Raw genomic sequence first — 20,699 nt, forward strand, 5'->3', positions numbered from 1 at the left:
TCTTTCATTTCCTTGCCGGAAATGACCTAAAATGTTACAACCTCCTGAAATATACAAAACTCATGGCACAGAGGCTTATGGGAAATGTAGTCATTCGGCAAAGCTGAAACGCTGCTCTGTAATACAGAGACCAGCGCACATACAGGGCTAGTTCACACGATCGCAGGGCGATTAATAGTTAACAGTGGCCTATTAACCACCCTGTGCATGCCTGTCATGTGTTATCCGATTTACCTAATTACCCTTGCTGTGTGCGGCGGCTAACTAACCACCCATCAGCCCTACAACAGAGTGGCTGAGGTTGGACAACACACTATTGTGTGTGTGTGTTAATAGGAACAGAATGGGAAACAACTGTTGATTAGCGTGTCGTCCGAACTCAGCCAGTGTGGGTTCTGGATGATGTGTTAACCACCCCAGCTTCGCCATATTCAGACAACCCAACATCGTGACAAGCTGCCCTACTATCTTAGTAAAATGCAGCTTTGAAGAGGGAGTACTTTTAAACTCAAATGCCTGTACAGATTGGGCAACTTGCAAATAAATAAGGGGAAGGTCTACAGTTTCAGGAATAGCACTGAGAAGGTACTATTTCTTGTGCACTCTTAACAGTGAGCACTTGAGGAGGGCTCTGGAAGCTGATCTTATTGTTTGGACAAATCGCATGTTAGGCATAATTAGAAAAGGAATTCAGAATAGAATTGCCAATAACATGCTGCCTTTATATAAATCTATGCTGCGATTGCACTTGGAATACTGTGTACAGTTCTGATCACACCTAAAAATATATATTATAAAGCTGGAAAACGTGCAAAAAAGGCAAACTAAATGATCAAGGGACTGGGGCATCTCCCCTTATAAGGGAAGGTTAGGTTTTTTTGGGGGGGAGGAGGGTAAGGGGAGACACAACAGAGGTGTACAAAATTATGCATGGTGTGGAGAATGCGGATAGGAGATATTTTTCTGGGTGACTTTGGGCCAGTCACATACTCTCAGCCCAATCTACCTCACAGGGTTGTTGTGAGGATAACATGGAGAGGAAGATTTATTTATTTATTTATTTATTTATTACATTTAGATACCGCCCCATAGCCGAAGCTCTCTGGGTGGTTTACAAAAGTTAAAAACAGTGAACATTAAAAAGTATACAAAATTTAAAACCATCAAAAATGTAAACAGTATAAAAACAACGGTATCCATTTAAAAACAATGTACTCCGCCTTGGGTTCCTTGCAGGGAAAAAGGCGGGATATAAATGCAATAAATATAATGTAATTTTTCTCCTCCTCTCATCATACTAGAATCTAGGGTCATCTGATGAAACCGATTAGTGGGAGATTCAGGACAGATAAAAAGGAAGTCCTTCTCCACACAGCGCGGATTTAAACTGTGGGATTCAATCAATCCAAAGTTTATTGTGGTAGCCAAAGACCACGACAAATACATCAAAAGAAAGCATCCATACAGATATACATTAATACAAATACCTTGAAAATACACAGATAACTTGAAATTTACCATAACTAAAACCCAGCTTTCACTCAGCAGTCTGAAAGCTTCATCCCACGTACCTGCTTCCCTCAGATTATCCCTGTAGAGCTAAACTTTCACGGCTGTTGTTTTTGCTACCAGGCGACAGCGATCCTTTGCATACCAGGAAGTGAGTTTAAGGGGGGAAATGTAAAAAATAATTTAAAAAATCAACAGATGACCCAATTCAATTCAAATTTGGTATGCTTAACGCTCTCCCTAATATCTATTACTGTGCCAATTTTGGTATCTTTATCTTTAAAGCTTACGCAGATGTAAGCATTTCTTTAAAATCCTGCTCCTGCGCCCCAGCGGCGGCTTGGAAGATACGGTCAAAAAGTAGGGGTTAAACAGGGCGAATCTTTTTTGCTTTATTGCACAATTAAGGCAGGATGCATGGGAGCACTTCACAATCAAAGCGGATTATAAGGTGGAAAACTTCTGAGTCCTTTGCATGCAATTCGCAGTGACTGCACAGGATAACGCTGGTGTGATAAACTCTGAATCTCCATGGCCGTTGATGGCCATTTTGTCTAGTTCTCTCTTCCTGATCTTTTTTGCTGCCAGTGCAAACAAAGCCACTTTATGTGTCACTTCCACAAGGCGTCGTGATGGCCACCACTTTGGATGGCTTCAAAAGGGGGTTGGGGGTTGGATATAATTCCTGGATGGAGGAGAAGGCTGTCAGTGGCTATTAGTCCGAATTACCCACATGTTTAGTTTTTAATCGGCTTTTAATGCTTTATGTGTGTATGTTCTGTGTTTTAGAGTTTTAAATTTTGTATACTTGTTTTTACCTCAATTTTAGAATTTCTGTAAACCGCCCAGAGAGCCCTAGCTATGGGAGTGGTATATAAGTGTAATAAATAAATAAATAAATAAATAATAAATGGCTATGTGCTTCCTCCAGCGTCAGAGGCAGGAGGCTATTGCGGCCTTAGTGTACAATATACAATGCGCTGTACATAGGGCTACCATTGTACCTAGTTCGGAAACTTCAGCTAGTTCAAAATACGGCAGCCAAGTTGGTCACCGGTACATCTAGGGGTGAGCATATTACCCCAACGTTAAAATCACTCCACTGGCTGCCGTTAGTTTCCGGGCAAAGTACAAAGTGTTGGTCATTACCTTTAAAGCCCTAAATGGTTTGGGACCAGGTTACCTGCAGGATCGCCTTCTCCCATACAGTCCGCCCCGCACACTCAGGTCCTCTGGAGTGAACTTACTTCAGTCAGCTAAAACTAGGCTGACATCAGTTTCCCAGAGGACCTTTTCTTCTGTCGCCCCCAGATTGTGGAATGGCCTGCCGGAGGAGATTTGTAATATTAACTCCCTCTGTGATTTTAAGGCAGCTTTGAAGACTAGCCGTTTCCAGCAGGCCTATTCCAGATTAATGTAAAAATCAAGAATTTTAAAGATGTGTTGATTCCTGCACTAATGTTGTTCCCCGCCTCGCTCCAAAGGGAGAGGAGGATAAGAAATTTATTATTATTATTATTATTACTGTCCTCCTTGTGTGAAAGTATAGTGTCCTCCTTGTGTGTTAGTATAGCTTCCAAATCACGTGAGGTACTGGTTCCTCTCTATTCGGCCCTGGTTAGGCCTCCTCTAGAGTATTGCGTCCAGTTCTGGGCTCCACAATTCAAGAAGGACACAGACAAGCTGGGGCGTGTTCAGAGGAGGGCAACTAGGATGATCAGGAGTCTGGAAACAAAGCCCTATGAGGAGAGACTGAAAGAACTGGGCATGTTTAGCCTGGAGAAGAGAAGATGGAGGGGAGACATGATAGCACTCTTCAAATACTTAAAAGGTTGTCACACAGAGGAGGGCCAGGATCTCTTCTCGATCCTCCCTGAGTGCAGGACACGGAATAATGGGCTCAAGTTAAAGGAAGCCAGATTCCAGCTGGACATCAGGAAAAACTTCCTGACTGTTAGAGCAGTACGACAATGGAACCAGTGACCTAGGGAGGTTGTGGGCTCTCCCACACTAGAGGCATTCAAGAGGCAGCTTGACAACCATCTGCATTGATTCCTGCATTGAGCAGGGGGTTGGACTCGATGGCCTTGTAGGCCCCTTCCAACTCTGCTATTCTATGATTCTTTGAAGCGAATGAATGCTGGCCTAGCAGGGCCCTTGGTCGTTATCCAGCAGGGCCTCGCCTGACGCCCGCAAAGCAGCCTTTCCCCCCCCTCCCGGTCTCCATGGCAACCCCGCCGGCGGCTATAAACACGCCCTCCGGCGCGCCTCCCTCGCCCCGCCCCTCCAGGCTCTTCGGAACTGCCATTTGAGGCAGTCACGTGCCCCCTGGCCTCGTGCTGCAGAGGCGCGGCGCACGGCTGGCTGGCTGGCTGGCTTCGGTGGCTTGAGGGCGAGCGAGATGTGGCCGAAGCGGAACGTCTTAGGGAAAACGCAGGGAGGGAGCGCCACGGCGGATGCCCTTCGTCTGCCTCAGAAAGTAAAGGAGAGGCGAGGGACTAGCGCCTTGACGCGGCTTCCTTTCTCTCTCTCCCCCCCCCCTTCCAAGTATCCTTGATAAAGTGTTTTTTAAAATCTATTTTTATGTCTTCCCGGCGTTTTCCTTTTGCGTCATCAGGCCTCCTTTTTCCTCCTCCTCATTTTCTTCTTCCTAGTCTTTCACCCCTCTTTTCTCCTTGCTTAGTTTCTAAAATAGAAGGTGCTAAAAAAACAACCCTTTCTAGTAGTGTAAGCATTGGGGAAGGCAGAGCGCTCTCTGCACATGCTCAAAGAGTTGTATTCCCGTTTGTTTATTTTCTTCTTCACTTGATTTTAAAATTGTACTTCCTGCTGGCATTGAATCTGGGGCTGGTAAGAAAAGCCCTACGGTCCATCCAGCATCATTCCCCAAATCTCTGAAATAATGATATTATTATTATTGTTGTCATCATCATCATCATCATCATCTGTGGCTGCTTGTTCCCCAGCTATTGCTTTTTAGGCAGGTATACTGCCTCTAAACAGGGCAATTCACTTTGGCTTTGTATGACCATATGGAAAGGAGGACAGGGCTTCTTTCTACAGTGGTATAGAAAAGGGAATTTTAGCAGGTGCCATTTCTATGCCTGCAGCACCTGGTGAAATTAACTCTTCATAACAACAGTTAAAGCTGCAGGAACCCTGACCTCTTCTGTATCTTGTCAGATGGTAGGGCTCCTGCAGCCTTAACTGTTGTGATGAAGAGTTAATTTTGCCAGGTGCTGCATGTATACAAGTAACACCTGCAGAAATTCTCTTTTCTATGCAGCTGTTAAACATACAGGAGCTCTGTCCTCCTTTTCACAGGGTCACCCTAATGGCTATTAGCTGTTGATAACCTTTCCATAAAGCTCTTCTTCCTACCCCCTTACAGTTCTAACCTTCAGATGTCTCCTCTATTTTGTCTCTGTCTCTGTGCCCACCATTATCCACTGAGCTGCCTTACCTCCCTGCCTGTTTTTTTTAAAAAAGCTTTTTGTATTGGCAGGTGAGATTTTTGTGAAATAGGTTTCTGTTGGTGCTGAAAACTCTGGGTTCCAAGGAGTTATTTAGTGTGTTGGGTCTCAGACTCATTTCTGCTTTCTATTCAATCTTTTGGGTGGGTGGGTGTACTTGTCCTTTGCCCTACCTCCATCCCATGGTGGAGCCCAGGGCGTTTTCTCAAATTGCCCACTAAGCCCATGTCCCCAAAGGGTTGCCTGCCCCTGTTCTAGTGTGTCTTATCTCTGTGTTACATGTTTGCTGTGCTAGACCATGGTGTCTCAGAAAGTTTCTGTTCTATCTTTCCTTCTAGCCCTGCACACCATGCATCCCTGAGAAGAATCTCTGGTGTCGTCAGACCTGCCCTACTCTAGGTAAGGGAATCCTTGAGTCTGCTTTGCTTGTATGTGTAGTACAACAGCTTTGTTTTATAATCTTCTATGCCCTGAATATTCGGATGAATGAGCTATAAAATTCTGGTCCGCATTAGTGGTGATGCTGCCTGAGAGTGCCTCTTGTTCCTTTATGTTGTGAAATATATCATGTGGGCTGTGCATGTTTGGTTGTGTTATCCTGTGAAGTTAAGAGCCTGGTGCTCATACATGATTAATAGAAAATGGGGTGCATTTCATAGTAGGGTTTGTCTAGTTCACACAGTACAAAGCTAAACTATGGAATCCACTTCCATAAGTTGTCGCGATGGTCATCTCTTTGGTTGGCTTTAAATGGGGATTGTAGACATTCATGGAGGCCATCAATGGCTACCGGTCCTGATGACTACCTGCTATCTCCAGTATCAGAGGTAGTGTGTCTATGTATACCACTTGCTGGGAAACTTGTGGGGAGTGGAATGAAGGTGTAAATTCCTGGGAATTTTGGGTCTGGAGGAAAACTGAAAAATAAGCAATACTTATTTTTAACATTCTTTACAGCCCTAAAATCATTTTGTTTCTAAAGACAGTCTTTCCCAATCTGGTGCCCATCACATATTTTGGACTTTGGATCCTGTTGGCTCCAGGCGTCATGGCCAGTTGTCCAGAATGCTGGACACTGTAGTACAAAACACATGGAGGGCACCAGGTTGGGGAGAGTTACTTTAGGACCATAAAGCAGCCTTTCTGTTCCTGAATTTATTTTTTGTCTAACTTAGTTTGCTCATAAAATTATATTTTAAAACTTGTAAAGGGAAACTTAGTAAATTGGTATTTCTTATCTGAATAGATTAGAACTACATGAAATGACTGCTACATCATCAGAAACACAGGACTCTATAGAACAAAACCAAAACTCCCCCCTCCCAATAAAAACACAAAAAAGTCAGTCTAGAAGATAGATATGACCAAGCCTGTGAAGATAGATATGACCCTTTGCTTAATAATTCAAAGGCATTGTTCAAGTTTCTAATATATTTTAGAGCTGCCTTTCATGGTTTCCAATTATCCAGAGTGTTAACCAGTTACATACTTTCACTTGTGGACTTGGGATTGTTCTTAGTTATATTATGTGTGGGGCACAAGTATGCCTGTGGGCATATGTTTACAAATGTATAGGTCAATCTTGTAATGTTTTGAAAACTCTTTATAAGGTAAAATAGATGTGAACAGTTATGGAAACACGGAGAAGTGGGATGAAGATGAGGACAATGAAGAAGGTGAGATTGCAGATCATGAATGGCAACTTAAGTTTAGCCCTTGTTATCATTAAGATGGTAAGCCTGCTATGGAAGCTCGTGAATACTCCTCCAAATATAAATAAAAGTGGCCTTAATCCTCTCTCTGTGTCAAAATCTATTAGGTAGACATAAGGCTGTTCCTCTCAATAGCCAAATCTCTCTAGGCGGTTCACAACGGGGCTAAGCTGGAGCCTCTCTTCCTGACATGCTAGTTTTCTTTGTGTGGGGGATTTTGTGTATGGAGGAGCATTCAGTTGCAAAAGCCTTCACCCGCAGACTGAAGCAATGCAGCCCTGGTACATTTTTCATGATGGGAGAAGACTAAATCTCTTCATAGGACTCTAGAAACAGCAGTTGGCCTGAGTTGTGGCTGTAACTACAACCCAGATGTTAGTTCCTGCAGATCTAGTGATCAGCGCAAGCCTACGGATTATCTCCGAGTAATGCTTGCACGCTCTCTAGTGGCTCATCCTCTCCTAGCAGTGTGCGGAAGTTAAAGCCGTGCAGTTGTTTTCTACAAGTGGCAATCTTGTTGCCACACACGAAGCTGGAAGGAACTAGATATACTTAAACTTGAACTGTGTTGATACTTGGCACACTCTGGTGGACAGTAGGCTGTTGCATCCAAAGAAAAGATCATAGAACAAAATAATTGTTTACAAACTTAACAGGCATCATGAAGAAGAAATAGGCAAGGGAAGAGGAAAATGACCATGTTTGGGTACCAATTCCTTTTGCTGCTGTGCTGTGACATGAGGTCCCTGTGGAATAGCCAGACCAAGCACCAAATAGCAGCTCATTCTACCTGATTTAATCCCCCCCACCCCGGCAACTGGAAATTATATCAATGCCTGCTGAGCATTTTGTGTATCTTTTACTCCGTGCGTGCCTTGTTGTCTTCACAGTCCCGTTCTTCAAAAGTTGAGTATTTCATACTCTTAACGAACGTTACATTTTTCTTCACATAACACAGTGACCACAGCAGAAACCTCTCTCCTAAATAAGTTGATAAGAAAATCCCTAGTGGAATCCTCTCATCGGGTAGAGGTTCTACAGCGTGATCCCCGCTCACCGCTGTTTTCCGTAAGAACCTTTGAGGAGCTGCATTTGTGAGTAACTAGAGTCAAAGTATATTTGCTTTTTTCAAGAAGGGTTTATGCAATTATTGCCTGTTGCTGGTCTGGAAACGGAGAGTTATACATCAGAAATTAAATTACCCATGCAAGTTCACCATGAAATGCTCAGTCTTCTTGCTCTCTGATGCCACCTGTTTATGATTTTGCCACTTGATTCAGTCCCTATTTCTTGCACTGGCATCTCAGTTCTCTGAGCAGTGTTAATTCCAGGGGTGCATGTGTTCTACCCAAGGATTTGCTTTGCTTTGAATGAGGTCACTGGAGGCTTAGAGTTTTTGTGATACGTGATTTATTTATATACACACACACACAGGCTAGTTTGCACGTAATGCCAGTTAGTGGGTTACTTGACCTACAGATTGGCTTGGGTGAACGGGAGCATGTGAACTGCCTCTTGCATGCTCCTTACTTCCCTTCAGCTTTCAATTAACAACTTACGATGAGTTAACCCAACAACAAATGGTAGGTTAACTCTGGGTTGTTTAACCCCTATACAATCCAGAGTGTCCAGGTTTGGATGTCATCCCAACAACCTCACATGTGCGCACATACACACACTCTTGTTTGTTCCAGACGGGTAACACAGCTACTCCTCTGGAAATTGTTACAGTTCTCAAAGTTATGAAAAGTCATGATGCACCTATTTAAGGCTTTAATAGCACCTGCAGATCAGGAAATCTTAACTTCCAGACAGCCAGAATTTCCCCATTTTGCTCAGTGATCTGTTTGCTTATAAAACGTTAACTTTTCTCATTTAAACAGAAAGCGTGAATTACTGCAAGGCATTTATGCCATGGGCTTTAACAGACCATCCAAGATACAGGAAACGGCGCTACCGCTGATTCTAGCTGATCCGTGAGTTGGTTTAAAAGAAATTGGAGAATATTGTTTGTGTTGTAGTTGCAGTGGGAAACACCTTGGCCTATTAGTCAGCGTACCCTTGAGCCAAGACATGTTAGATATCTTTATCTCATTTGCATAGACGTAGTAACTTAATTTGCAAGGGACCTCTTCTGTTCCTCAGTCAACACATTGATTTAGGAAAAAGATAGATTTTCCTCTGTTTGGTTTATTATAGTCCTGTTGCCCACTACAACTTTTATTCTGTTGTAGAAATCTTCCTTTCCACCTGTTGTGCCATATTATCAGTTGCCTTTGAAATTATCTTCACTGATGCCTCAGTCAGATTTCTCCACTCATTATTGTGCACTTTTTCGTTCTGTTATTCTCAATTCTTGTACTTAAATATCCTTTCCACTTTGCTTTTGGACTTTTCACACTTTTTTTTGGTTTGGTTTCGTTTATTATATGAATTCCGTTGCTTCAGTTAGACATTTGCTCCCTGACTGTTATTCTGCTAAAACAAGAGCACTTTGCTTTGTTCCTCCACACCCTTCTGTTGTCAAACTATCTCTGTCTGTTTTCATTAATCCCAACTTGATTCTGTATTTCAGACCCCAAAATCTTATAGCACAAAGTCAGTCAGGGACAGGCAAAACGGCTGCTTTTGTTCTGGCTATGCTGAGCAGAGTAAACCCAAATGACAAATTTCCACAGGTAAAATCAGCTAAGTATGGTATCTATCATTTACTTTAGAGTCATCCTCAGTTCAGTAATGGCCAGCTTGAAATCTAAAACTTTGTTATTAATCTGAGTACTAGCTGCTTTCCTGCCTTGACACCCTTTCCATAAAGTCTATGTCACTGTGGTTACCATAGAATGGTTAAGTGTATTTGCTTCTATCCCGAGGCAGTCTTTGAAAAACCTGGAATCTGGTTAGTAGTAGGAAACTGTCATGAAATTGACACACAGTCTAATCTTACTGAAGTGGCATTATCAATTTTTAGATGGACCTGGCGTTATCAATTTTTAGATGCACCTGGGTAAGAAAGAAATGCTAGCACCATTGCCAAATAACTGCTCCAAATCTTAGTCAAGTAGGTTTATGAGCTTTCGGAGGTCCGATCCATCATGGCTTGGAGTAAAGCATTTAGGGTGCAATCCTATGTTGATAGTTAGCAGCCTCTGAAGTTGGAGGCTGTCAAGTACCCTAATGCAGGGCGGATCCTTCCCTCCGAGCTCTGGCCGCCCTGCATTTTTGCTAGATGGGCAATTTCATGCATCTAGTTACGGCGCTTTGGAACAGGAAGGAAGGAGGCTGGGGTGAGCATGGTAATGAAGCTTCCTCAGTCTCTTACCCTATCCCAGGGCCACCCCCTTTCTCCATCTCCATGCTCAGGTTTCCGAGCATGGAGAGGTAGCCGGTGTGGTTCTTTCTGTACAGGCTACAAGGGGGAGGGGAGCATGGTTTACTGGCTCCAAGGTCCAAGCCTTATCTCCGGCCTTGGAAGTCTATAAGCCGAACAATCCTGTGGCCACCCAGACATTGCCCAGGAGGCTTAGGATTGCCCTCTCCATGCCATAGTGCTCACTCTCTTGGAACTTCCTACTGCTACAAATTAGACAAGGGCCAACCTTTCTGAGTTTTCAATGCCAATTAAAAACATACATTTTCCAACAGGTGTTCCCGGGAAGGCAATCTCGTCCTCTGTACATCGCTTATTCCACCCCCACACACACACTATATAAACAATTCATAAATATTGTTAAATAAACAAATAAAAATATATACTTGGCTTTTTTGTAGGTATAGTTAATAATCTATATGGCTTGGGTCCAGGTTATTTGAAAGACCGTATTCTCCCTTATGAGCCTGCCCATGCTTTGAGATTTTCTGGAGAAGCCCTTCTTTCAGTTCCACCATCTTCACAGGCGCGTTTGGTGGGAACATGGGGGAGGGCCTTCTTCGTGGCTGCTCCGGTGCTTTGGAATTCTCTTTCCCGGGAAGCTAGACTGGCTCCCTCCTTGATGGGCTTTTGCAAGCAGGCTAAAACTTGTTTGTTCCGGCAGGCCTTTGGAGAATAATCTGTCCCTCCATCTATATTAATTGACTTATAATTTTGTTGTGTATTTTTAACGTGTTTTTCCTTTTTTCTTTTTCAATGTATGTTTTAAACTTTCTGAGGCCGCCTTGAGGCCCAGTGTTGGGCAAAAGGCGGGATACAAATAATAATAATAATCTGACTAGGCTAGGAGAACTTCCAGACTGATGTTTTAGCATCACCCAGTCATGGTTCTTCTGCTGTAAGCTACGTGTGGAATTGCTAATGACTTTCCCTACTTAGGAGATAAAGTTGTTTTTGCATGTTTGTTTCACTACATTTCTTCAGTGCTAGCTGGCAAGACATAGCCTTTCGGACAGGGAATGGACAATTCATTTTTAATCAATTTGTTTAAAATCATATTTACATTTTTTTAAACTTAAGTGGTGCATTTACTTTAAGAAGTAGAAGGTCGTTTTGCACACACAAAATTGGGGAAATGTTAACGCACTCATAAAAGGGCACTGATGTGAATTTTAATCTGTTCTAAAATACTTCCTCATGTCAGTGCATGAAAAAAGCTTGAAAAATGCAGCTAAAATGGTGCCAACCAGAAAGCTAACAGAGGGAGGTGTGCACGTGGATAGATATGTGATTATAGGCACACATCAAATCCACACCTCTTAAAATATGCAAGGATATTGCTAAGGCGAGCCACAGGTGTGGAGGTTGTGCTACCGTTCTTAAAAAAAAAATACTCTTCAGTTCGAGGAAAGGGAAAAGAACATGGGGAAACAGAGGAGGACTATGATTTTATGACAATGTCATATAGTTGCCCCATACAACATGAATGAATAAATTCTAGCTATTCCACAGTAAAAGCCTAGTGAAGCGCTCCAAAAGGACCAGTGCCTAGACTCAGTAATGGGCTGGATGAGGGCCAATAAACTGAGACTGCATCCTGGCAAGACGGAAGCCCTGTGGGTGAGTGGTTCCCGAGTCCGGGAGACAGGCTCATTGCCTATTCTGGATGGGGTTGCTCTGCCTCTGAAAGAACAGGTTTGTAGTTTGGGGGTACTCTTAGACCCATTTTTATCGTTGGAGGCTCAAGTAGCCGCCACGGCTCGGAGTGCCTTTTACCATCTTCGGTTGGTTCGCCAACTACGGCCTCTCTTGGACAGGGATAGCTTGACCACTGTGGTACAGGCATTGGTAACCTCAAGATTGGATTACTACAACGCGCTCTATGTGGGGCTGCCCTTGAAGCTGCTCCGGAAGCTGGAGCTAGTGCAGAATGCTGCAGCTCGGCTGTTGTCTGGAGCTGCCCCTTTCCAGCATGGAACTCCTCTGCTGAGGGAACTGCACTGGCTGCCTATTCGCTACCGGGCCAGGTTTAAGGTTCTTGTACTTGGGTACAAAGCCCCAAACAACTTGGGACCAGGATACCTGAGAGAGCGCCTTCTCCCTTACCAACCTGCCCGGTCACTGAGGTCATCCGAGGACCTGCTCCTGGTGGTTCCACCTAGATCCATCCTCCGATTGGAATCCACCAGGGGAAGAGCCTTCAGCGTGGTGGCCCCCCTCCTGTGGAATTCCCTGCCTCTGGAGGTCAGGCAGGCGCCAACCTTGTACTCCTTTCGGCGCCTCCTGAAAACATCTTTATTCCAAGAAGCCTTTCTTTAACATGCAGCCTTGGATTTCTGTGTTGTTGTTTTTTGCTTCTTTTTAAATTTTGTTTCAACTGTTTTATTCTGTTTTTATTTTCATTTTACCTTGTACACCGCTCTGAAATTTTTCAATGGGGAGCGGTATATAAATATTCTAAATAAATAAATAAATAAATAAATAAAAGGCCAGAATCTCATGAGGCTAAGTGGTTAAAGCAAGGTGGGGGGGATGGGTTGCAGTTGACATTTACATCGTGCGATATTGTTTTGGAGACAAAAGCTTAATGTAGGACGAAACAAATTTGCTCTGCCTTTGTTTTATTCTGTGTTTGTTGTCTCATCCTAAAGTGCCTCTGTCTAGCTCCCACCTTTGAACTGGCTGTACAAACTGGGCAAGTAGTTGAGAAGATGGGAAAATTCTGTGTCGACATTAGAGTTACGTATGCTGTTCGAGGGAACAGATGTAAGGGTCTCTCTTTGATGCATTTATTATGGCTGTTGTTTGTCTTGCTACCTCACAGATTAAATGCTTGTGTTGTGAAGTGAAATGTTGCCCAAAAACAAAACAACCCCCAAACCCATCTACTTGTGCTATAATATATATAATTATTAACACTGCATGCATTTCAAAGGATTCTACAGCAGTGTCCATCTTTGTAGCTGTCTTTTCAGCAGTTCTCCCTTTTAATTTGCTTTCTTTGGGTTCATATGATTTTTGACTCAAGACTTGTAACTTCCTGGAATGTTTACGCTATGGAATAGAGGCCATATCATTACCACTATAAGAGTGGGCAAAGGGCACGATTTGGCTGCTGGAGCAGGATTTTTTTCAAGCCTGCTGGAGTCTGTCCTCCTATTTCAAGGGAATTGGAGGGGTTCCTGGAGAAATGTATTCCAGCTAGTGCTGCTAGGCAAGTTATCTGAGCATATGTTTAGAGCTTGCATTCTTTTAAATAAGTTAGAGAGCAATCCTATGGCCCCTAGACAGAGGTAGGATAGTTTGGGCTCCTGGATCCGAGGTCAGAGAGAGCTCTCCAGCCTCAGTCCCAGGAGTGAGTTCCTTCCACCCTTGCAGCTGGCGCAAAGAGAACTGTGCCAGTTGCAAAGACAACCTTGGAGGGAAGGAGAAAAGGGCATTCCAGGAGGAAGGGAGAGGACGGCTTACGCCATCTCTTCAGACCATTCCAGGCTCCTTCCTTCCCCTCCCTCCCTGACACCTCAGCTAGATGGGCAAAAATGGCCATCCAGCGAAAACACAGAATGGGAGGCAAGGAGAACCCCTGCCGTGCCTCCCACTCTGCAGTGGATACTCTTAAGTCTCTGAGTTTGGACGTTTAGGAGTATCATGGGCACGTCCAGTTGGATTGCGCCCTAAACAGAAATTAGATCTGCAGCACTTACCTGCAGGTCATGTGGAGAAGCTTTGCCCCCAGCTATTTGGTTGTTTCAAAAGGAGGCGGGGAAATCATGCAGTTGCAGTAAGCATCTTAGAGCAAGTATTGCAGAGCCCTTGCTAACGGTACGCATTCTTTCCGTATTGAATGTAACTTCGTATTATCTCCTTGGAAGCCTCAGGCCTAACAGTAATAATAAGAACAGGATTCTTTGAATTCTTCCTTCTGTTAGAATACAAATATTAAAATACCCCAACGATAATGCTTAAGAATAGCAATTTAGACAAAGCATTTAGACAATTTTAATATGTTATCTGGATTTTATTGGAAAATCTGTATTATTATTATTAAAAAAGATTAAAAGATATTTGGGCTATATTTACTGTTACTATGAAACCTGGCTTTGGAACCAACCAAATAATTTTAGATGTTCACTTTGTTTTTAGAAGTGTTTTAATCCGCAGTAAAGAGTTAAGAGGCAGCTCAAGGCTTCAAAAGAATCGAACTTTAGATAGAGAACTCAAAGTTACATTCAGTACATTTTTTTAACCACGGACTCTGGTCAAACCAATTTTGCCTTTAACGCTTCTAGCTCGAAAGGAGCCTCAAATGAGTGGTGAACGCTGGTGCAATAAACAAGATGTGTAACTTGATGAGAATGTCACAGCTGCCTATTGGGTAGTTCCTGTGACGTGGTGTGTGCTCACTGTTTGTGCACAAGTATTAATATAGCTGTTTTAAAAAGAAAGGAAAACAGCACACTCTCCCTCTTGGTATTCAAGAACATCATCACCAGGATCCTCTTCCTTAGGAAGGAAATTGACTAGCTTAGCTATCCAGGCTAGTCAATTTCAACCTATGGAACTAAGGAAAGCTAGTTATATAGTTCCTTCCAATTGTAGCCTTCCCCATCCAGGTGCCCTCCAGATATTAGCATTCCTGACCATTGGCCATGCTGTCTGGGGATGATGGGAGCTGAAGTCCTAAAGATCTGGAAGGCACCAGATTGAGGAAGTCTGCTCCATCATGTACACTTGGAAACTACCAGTGTTGAGTCAAGACTAGCAGAAAATAGCTCCTGTTATTCTTGAAAAGTAACTCCACATAGTCCCAAGTCTTTTTTAGTGTAGCAAATATGCGCTTGACAACAAGGGGAAAGTAACTTAATCTCTCTCATAGTTCCCAGAGGGACTGTAATGAAAGAACAGATAGTAATTGGAACCCCAGGGACCCTGCTAGATTGGTGTTTCAAGCTAAAACTTTTGGATGTAAACAAGATCAAAGTGTTTGTGCTGGATGAAGCAGACGTCATGATTGACAGACAGAATTTCTCAGACCAGAGCGTTCGCATTCAGAGGTAAACACATTTTTCTTTTTCACCAAGACTTCTCCTGAAGAGGTGGCTTGCTCCTTGCTGAAAATGCTACCTGTCGAACTTATCCAGGTGGGCTTATTGCTATTGAGCATCTAAGAAGATTTTTGAAACATTATTTGTACTGATAAAACTTGTCTTTTCAATTGTTTGATATTACTTAAGGGAAGCATAGTATTATCAGCAGTCACTGCAAAAGTGTCTTTAGTCTAAAGGCCACTTCATGTGACTCATTTTCCCCACACCACCATTGCTGGCTTGTAGGAAGAAGTATGTACCTGCATGTTGGTCTTTCTGCTTGCAGTCTCAGTCACAGCTTTTGGCCCATGTTTGTTTCTTACACAGGCGACACCTGCTGCCAAATTCATTCACTCCTTTTATTGCTCTTAACGTGTGGCACCCCTCCGTAAATCCCTAAGCTAGTTTTCTGCGTGCTCCTGGATTCAGCACTAGCTGCTTGTCCTTACCTTCAGATTCCTCCGTGGCCACGCCCTGCTTAACTCTCCAATTGTATATCTTGATATATCCATGCCACTGGCCTTTGCTTGTCTAGCTCCACCAATCACCACTGCCTAAAAATCTTACATTCCTTCAAACTTGCTTGCTACCCCATTTTTCTTCTTTTCTGCTTGACTCTTCCTTTTTGCACACTCACCCTCTGGAACCGGGGCTGGAGGAACCCTATATAAAACCCCAGAGAGCCACTTCTACCACTGAGCAGGGCCCCTTCCAATATTCCCAATCTCAGTGGACTTAAAGGAAGTGCAGAGTTAATGCAGCAATTTCAAACACAGAAACCTGGGAGGCTGCATCATACCGAATTAGACCATTCATCCATCTAGCTCAATAGGGTCTCTGCTGACTGGCAGCGACTCCGAGTTCCATACAGGAGTCTTTCCCAACCCTACCTGGAAATGCTTGGGATCGAACCTGGGACCTTCCTCCTTGCAAAGCCTGTGTTCTGCCACTGAGCTTCAGCCGCTCCCCAATGAGTTCCTTCATTTTATATCGCGTGTTGGCAAAGGATTCATGAATATCACTTGACTGGGGCATTAAATGTAGACTGCTGCAAGCCCTTTACACCGGAACTTGTTTCCCCCTCCCCTCCCAGAGCTTTGTCACCAGATTGCCAGATGCTTCTCTTCTCAGCAACCTTTGAGGATCCTGTGCTGCGCTTTGCGCAGCGCATTGTCCCTGATCCCAACATCATTACGCTGCGCCGGGAGGACCTGACCCTCAACAATATCAGGCAGTACTACTTTGAGTGTGAGAATAAGGAAGACAAATACAAAGCTCTCTGCAATATCTACGGCAGCATCACCGTCGGCCAGGCTGTCATCTTCTGCCAGGTAAGGTGCCTACGCAGCACGCCGCTAACTTGGACTGAGTCGAGAAAGAACACCAAGTGTAGATTTGCAGAGGAGAGTATCAGTATGTCGTGATCTTGAGATGGAAATGGTTAGGAAGGCGTCATTTCAATATTGTCCTCTTCCCCCCCCCCGACTCTTTTCATTGATCTATTTATTTTTGCTAGGCTAAGGGCAGATTCTCACGACACCTTGGATGCAAGGCAAGCAAAGGCATTCGATGGATTTAGTTGCAAGCATCCTGCTGCAGTGGTATGACTGGTATGAAGGGCCAACATGATTATCTTTTTGGTGCAAGGTTAAAACTGCCCTTATACTCTCAGGCATTTGGCAGCGTGCAATGAGTTTAAATTACTTCTTGGATCATCTTGGCTGTTCGTTCTACAAATTGTTTTAGATACCTGTTGTCTGTGGTTTTATGTAAATGCCTTGCTTTCTATTAGGGGTGTGCACAAATCCCCCGCTCCACCCCGCAGCCGATCCGAAAATTTTGGATCAGCCCGCTCCGCTCCACCCATACTCCACTCCTCTTTGCCGCGGAGCTCCGGCTCTGAATCGGAGCTCCGCAGTGGAGGGGAGTGGTGCCAGGTAAGGCTGGGAGAGGAGGGCGGGGGGATTTACCGGGCTCTGCCGCCATCGCCGCCCGTGCGGCGACGGCGGCAAAGCCCGGTAAGGGACCAAGGGGGAGGGGGACCTTACCTGCCTCCGTCCGCGGTCCGTCGTCTTCTTCAATTGAGCCTGCGGTTCAGTCAGGAAGTCTGGGCCGAAGTGCGGCCTAGACTTCCTGGTTGAACTGCGGGCTCAATTGAAGAAGCCGACGGACTGCGGACGGAGGCAGGTAAGGGAGAGGAGGAGGGGTTTACCGGGCCTTGCCGCTGTCGCCGCATGGGCAACAGCGGCAGGGCCCGGTAAATCCCACTTACCTTTCCGGCAGAGCTCCGGATCGAGGCGAAGGATCTGCCTTCACCTCGATCCTCTTTGCCATGCTCCGCTGGCCCCCCAATCCTCTTCGCCTCCGCCTTAAGGGGAGGTGAAGCACCCCACTCTGCTTCTAATTCGCCGGTCCGATTAGAAGCTGAGCACATCCCTACTTTCTATTATGCATAATGTGTTTCTAATGGTTTTTAATTTTTGTAAGCTGCTCAGAGAGCTTTGGCTATGGGCTTATAAAAGTGTAAGTACTGAAATCCTAACAGTTTAATCTGGGGCTGTATTCTGTATATGCGTGTGTGGGGGGTGCATGTGTGTGCATGTTCCAGTCAGCCTTGGGTGGCCTTTTCCTGCACCTTCCATGGGCTGCAATGGTTGTATGAATGTAAGCCCATTGGTTCTTTGGTAAGATTGTGTGTAGAAGCTTTTCAGCCTCTTGCACATTCTGTAGTATGGGTATAGGTGCTCTCAAACTATCTCAAGGCATATTCCCACTATTGTTTGAAGTGTTGAGAATTTTGAGAGATCCCTGGGCTTCCATCACAGAACTGTTATTCCCCACGTGTCTGGGAGCAGTGGCTGCACCATCCCACAAAATGGATGCTTGAGAATGGAGCTCTCTTCCCTTGCCAGTTTAGTCTGGCTGAATCTGACATACTCTGGGCGAGATGGACCACTGATTTAGTGTTAGATTAGCTCGTATGTACATCCGTCACTTCAGTTGCAAAGCCTGGCCGGGGGACCTTGCTGCAAGCCTTTTTAGTAGGATCTCGGACTTGACCCAAAAGAGGGAATTGCTACTTGCAACTATTTTGTCTGTGGTTGAGATATGCCCTTATCGTTCTCAGTTACAATTGGGGGATCCAGTGTGGGAGGAGTGGATGGTGCAAGCCTAATCTGCTAAAAGCCACACGTACCAATGTGGACATTTTCCAGTGCAGTGACGGCCATTATCTTGCATCTTTTATTTCCCACATTCCTTTGATAGACCCGTAAAAACGCTAAATGGCTCTATTGGGCCCTCTCGAACGACGGGCACCAGGTATCCTTGCTGAGTGGGGAGCTTAGCGTTGAAGAGCGAGCAAATGTGATCCAGAAATTTCGTGATGGGGTAGACAAAGTCCTCATCACAACCAACGTCTGTGCTAGAGGTAGGAATTCAGCAAGCCACAGCAACCTGGGCTGCCAGGGTTTTGTTGCTCTGGCACAGGCTCTCGAAGGGGCAAGTGACCACCTTGCTTGTGCTGCCCGGCAGGTATCGATGTGAAGCAGGTCACGATCGTAGTCAACTTCAGCCTGCCTACAACGATGTTGCAGCTTGCCGATTTTGAGACGTACCTGCACCGCATCGGCCGAGCGGGCCGCTTCGGGAAGAAGGGCCTAGCGTTCAACATGGTGGAGAGACATAATCTGCCACTTTTGTTTTCTATTCAAGAGCACTTCAGTGAGTATCCTCTATTTCCACCGAACCTACTAAGGCAGAACAGTGAGACTTCTGGTCTGGGTAAAGTGGCATTTGAATGAATTCCTGCTTGGAAATACTTCCGGATCCTTTTTTTCTCTATGTATATCGAGCATTACTCGAATTGCCCCCTGAATATCGTAGCGGGAAAATTTCTAAAATTCTTCACACGTATGTGAAATTTTGCATACGATCTTTTTTCCTGGCATATCACGAGGCGTCCTCAACCCTTGCGAGCGCTCATACGTTCACTAGCTCCGTAGGACAAAAAGACAGGTTGCACCACCTTCTCACCTTTTCCAATACCTCTGGTTATACCCTCAGGGACATCAGATTGCTCCCGGGCCTTCCTCACTTTTTCCAATGCCTTTGGTTGAAAGGAGTGAGTACAAGTCTCCTCATAACCATAGCATCCCCAGCTTAGAGGCTTCTGGTTCTTTTTTCTTTTTTTTTCGTCGGTGATTTCACTATCTAACAATCTGATCATTCAAAACAGTTGAAGACCGGGTTAAATGTGCTCGTGGCAATCGTACCTCGGGGCTCAATGGCTTCCAACTTCTGCCGCAACTATAAAATGGAAACCGCAGGGATGTAACCGCAGGGTTTCGAAGGTGAAAAGAGAAGGGCTGGAGCACGTCACCTTGGGCGTTTGACCTGCTAAAAAAAAAAAAGATTTGGTTGACTGATTTGACAATATTTGACCAATAACGTTATTTATAAATCATTGACCTCATTAGAGCATGAAAACATGCATTTAATCTTCTGATACTTATCCTAATTATCAGATCAAATTATTTATTGCATGCATATTCTGCCTCTCTTCCAGGATGGTCAGGGTAGCACTCATGGCTGTTTCCTCACTCTCTTTATCCTCACACTAACTCTGTGAAGTAGATTAGGCTGAGAGATGGCGAATGGCCCAGGACTGCCATAGCTTGGTAGCAGAGCACAAGTCCTAGGTTTGATCCCTGGAATCTCCAGGTAGGGCTGGAGCAATTCCTGCCGGAAACCCCTGAGAGCTGCTGCAGACAATACTGGGCTAGATGGACCGAGGCTCTGACTCAGTGTAAGGGAGCGTCCTAGGCTCCTACCCAGCCAATATTATAGCTGACTTGGGATTTCTACCTGGAGCTCCCTGGTCCTAGTCCAACCCAGCTTTCTTCAACCTGGTGCTCTCAAGATGTTTTGGACTACAGTTGCCAGAATTTCTGATCATTCGCCATGCTGCTTGGGGCTGATGGGAGTTGAAATCCAAAAACATGGAGGCCGCTAGGTTGGAGAAGACTTCTATGATGGATGTGCTGGGTGGTCCTAGGCAGTAGGAAGTGGATAAAAAGTTTCAGAATTTTCGTCCTCTTCCCGAAAGGCCACCTACAAAATAACTTCTTCTTTTTTTCAGAGATTACAATCAAACGCCTTGATCCTGACGATATGGAAGAACTGGAAAAAATAGATGACTGAATTCTTCCAGTTATGAAATTTGCTAGTGTCCTGTAACTTCATTAAGCACATTTTTCAGATGATGACGATTGGTTTCGTCAAATTTAAAAAAGCCCTTTTATTATTTGCCCTTGGTTTTCTTTCGCTTCCACCAACTATTATAGCGTACCTAAGGACTTGTAGCTCTGGAATAGCCCTGCTAATTATACATGTCTTTATCTACATATGCGTTTTGTCAGTGCTGTGGATATAACTAGTGATTGGATCTTCCTTGGTGGTAAAACGGGAGAATGCTTAGATTGCATACTTTATGCTGTCTTCATTCAGATTTCTTAGTACTGTGTATGATTTATTTCGATCACATTGTTAA

General features: G+C 44.4%; 1 protein-coding gene across 1 annotated transcript; it reads left to right on the forward strand.

The window, feature by feature from the left end:
• Nucleotides 1-6,596: 6,596 nt before the first annotated feature.
• Nucleotides 6,597-20,350, forward strand: DDX25 (DEAD-box helicase 25). Its single transcript, XM_063138855.1, has 10 exons — nt 6,597-6,658; nt 7,653-7,788; nt 8,578-8,670; nt 9,270-9,372; nt 12,713-12,827; nt 14,938-15,115; nt 16,242-16,479; nt 18,416-18,578; nt 18,683-18,871; nt 20,289-20,350. Exons 3-10 carry the CDS (start codon nt 8,609-8,611, stop codon nt 20,348-20,350), a joined length of 1,110 nt encoding a protein of 369 aa, XP_062994925.1. The 5' UTR covers nt 6,597-6,658; nt 7,653-7,788; nt 8,578-8,608.
• Nucleotides 20,351-20,699: the final 349 nt, after the last annotated feature.

This window comes from Elgaria multicarinata, chromosome 12, assembly GCF_023053635.1.
Source record: "Elgaria multicarinata webbii isolate HBS135686 ecotype San Diego chromosome 12, rElgMul1.1.pri, whole genome shotgun sequence".
Lineage (NCBI taxonomy): Eukaryota > Metazoa > Chordata > Lepidosauria > Squamata > Anguidae > Elgaria > Elgaria multicarinata.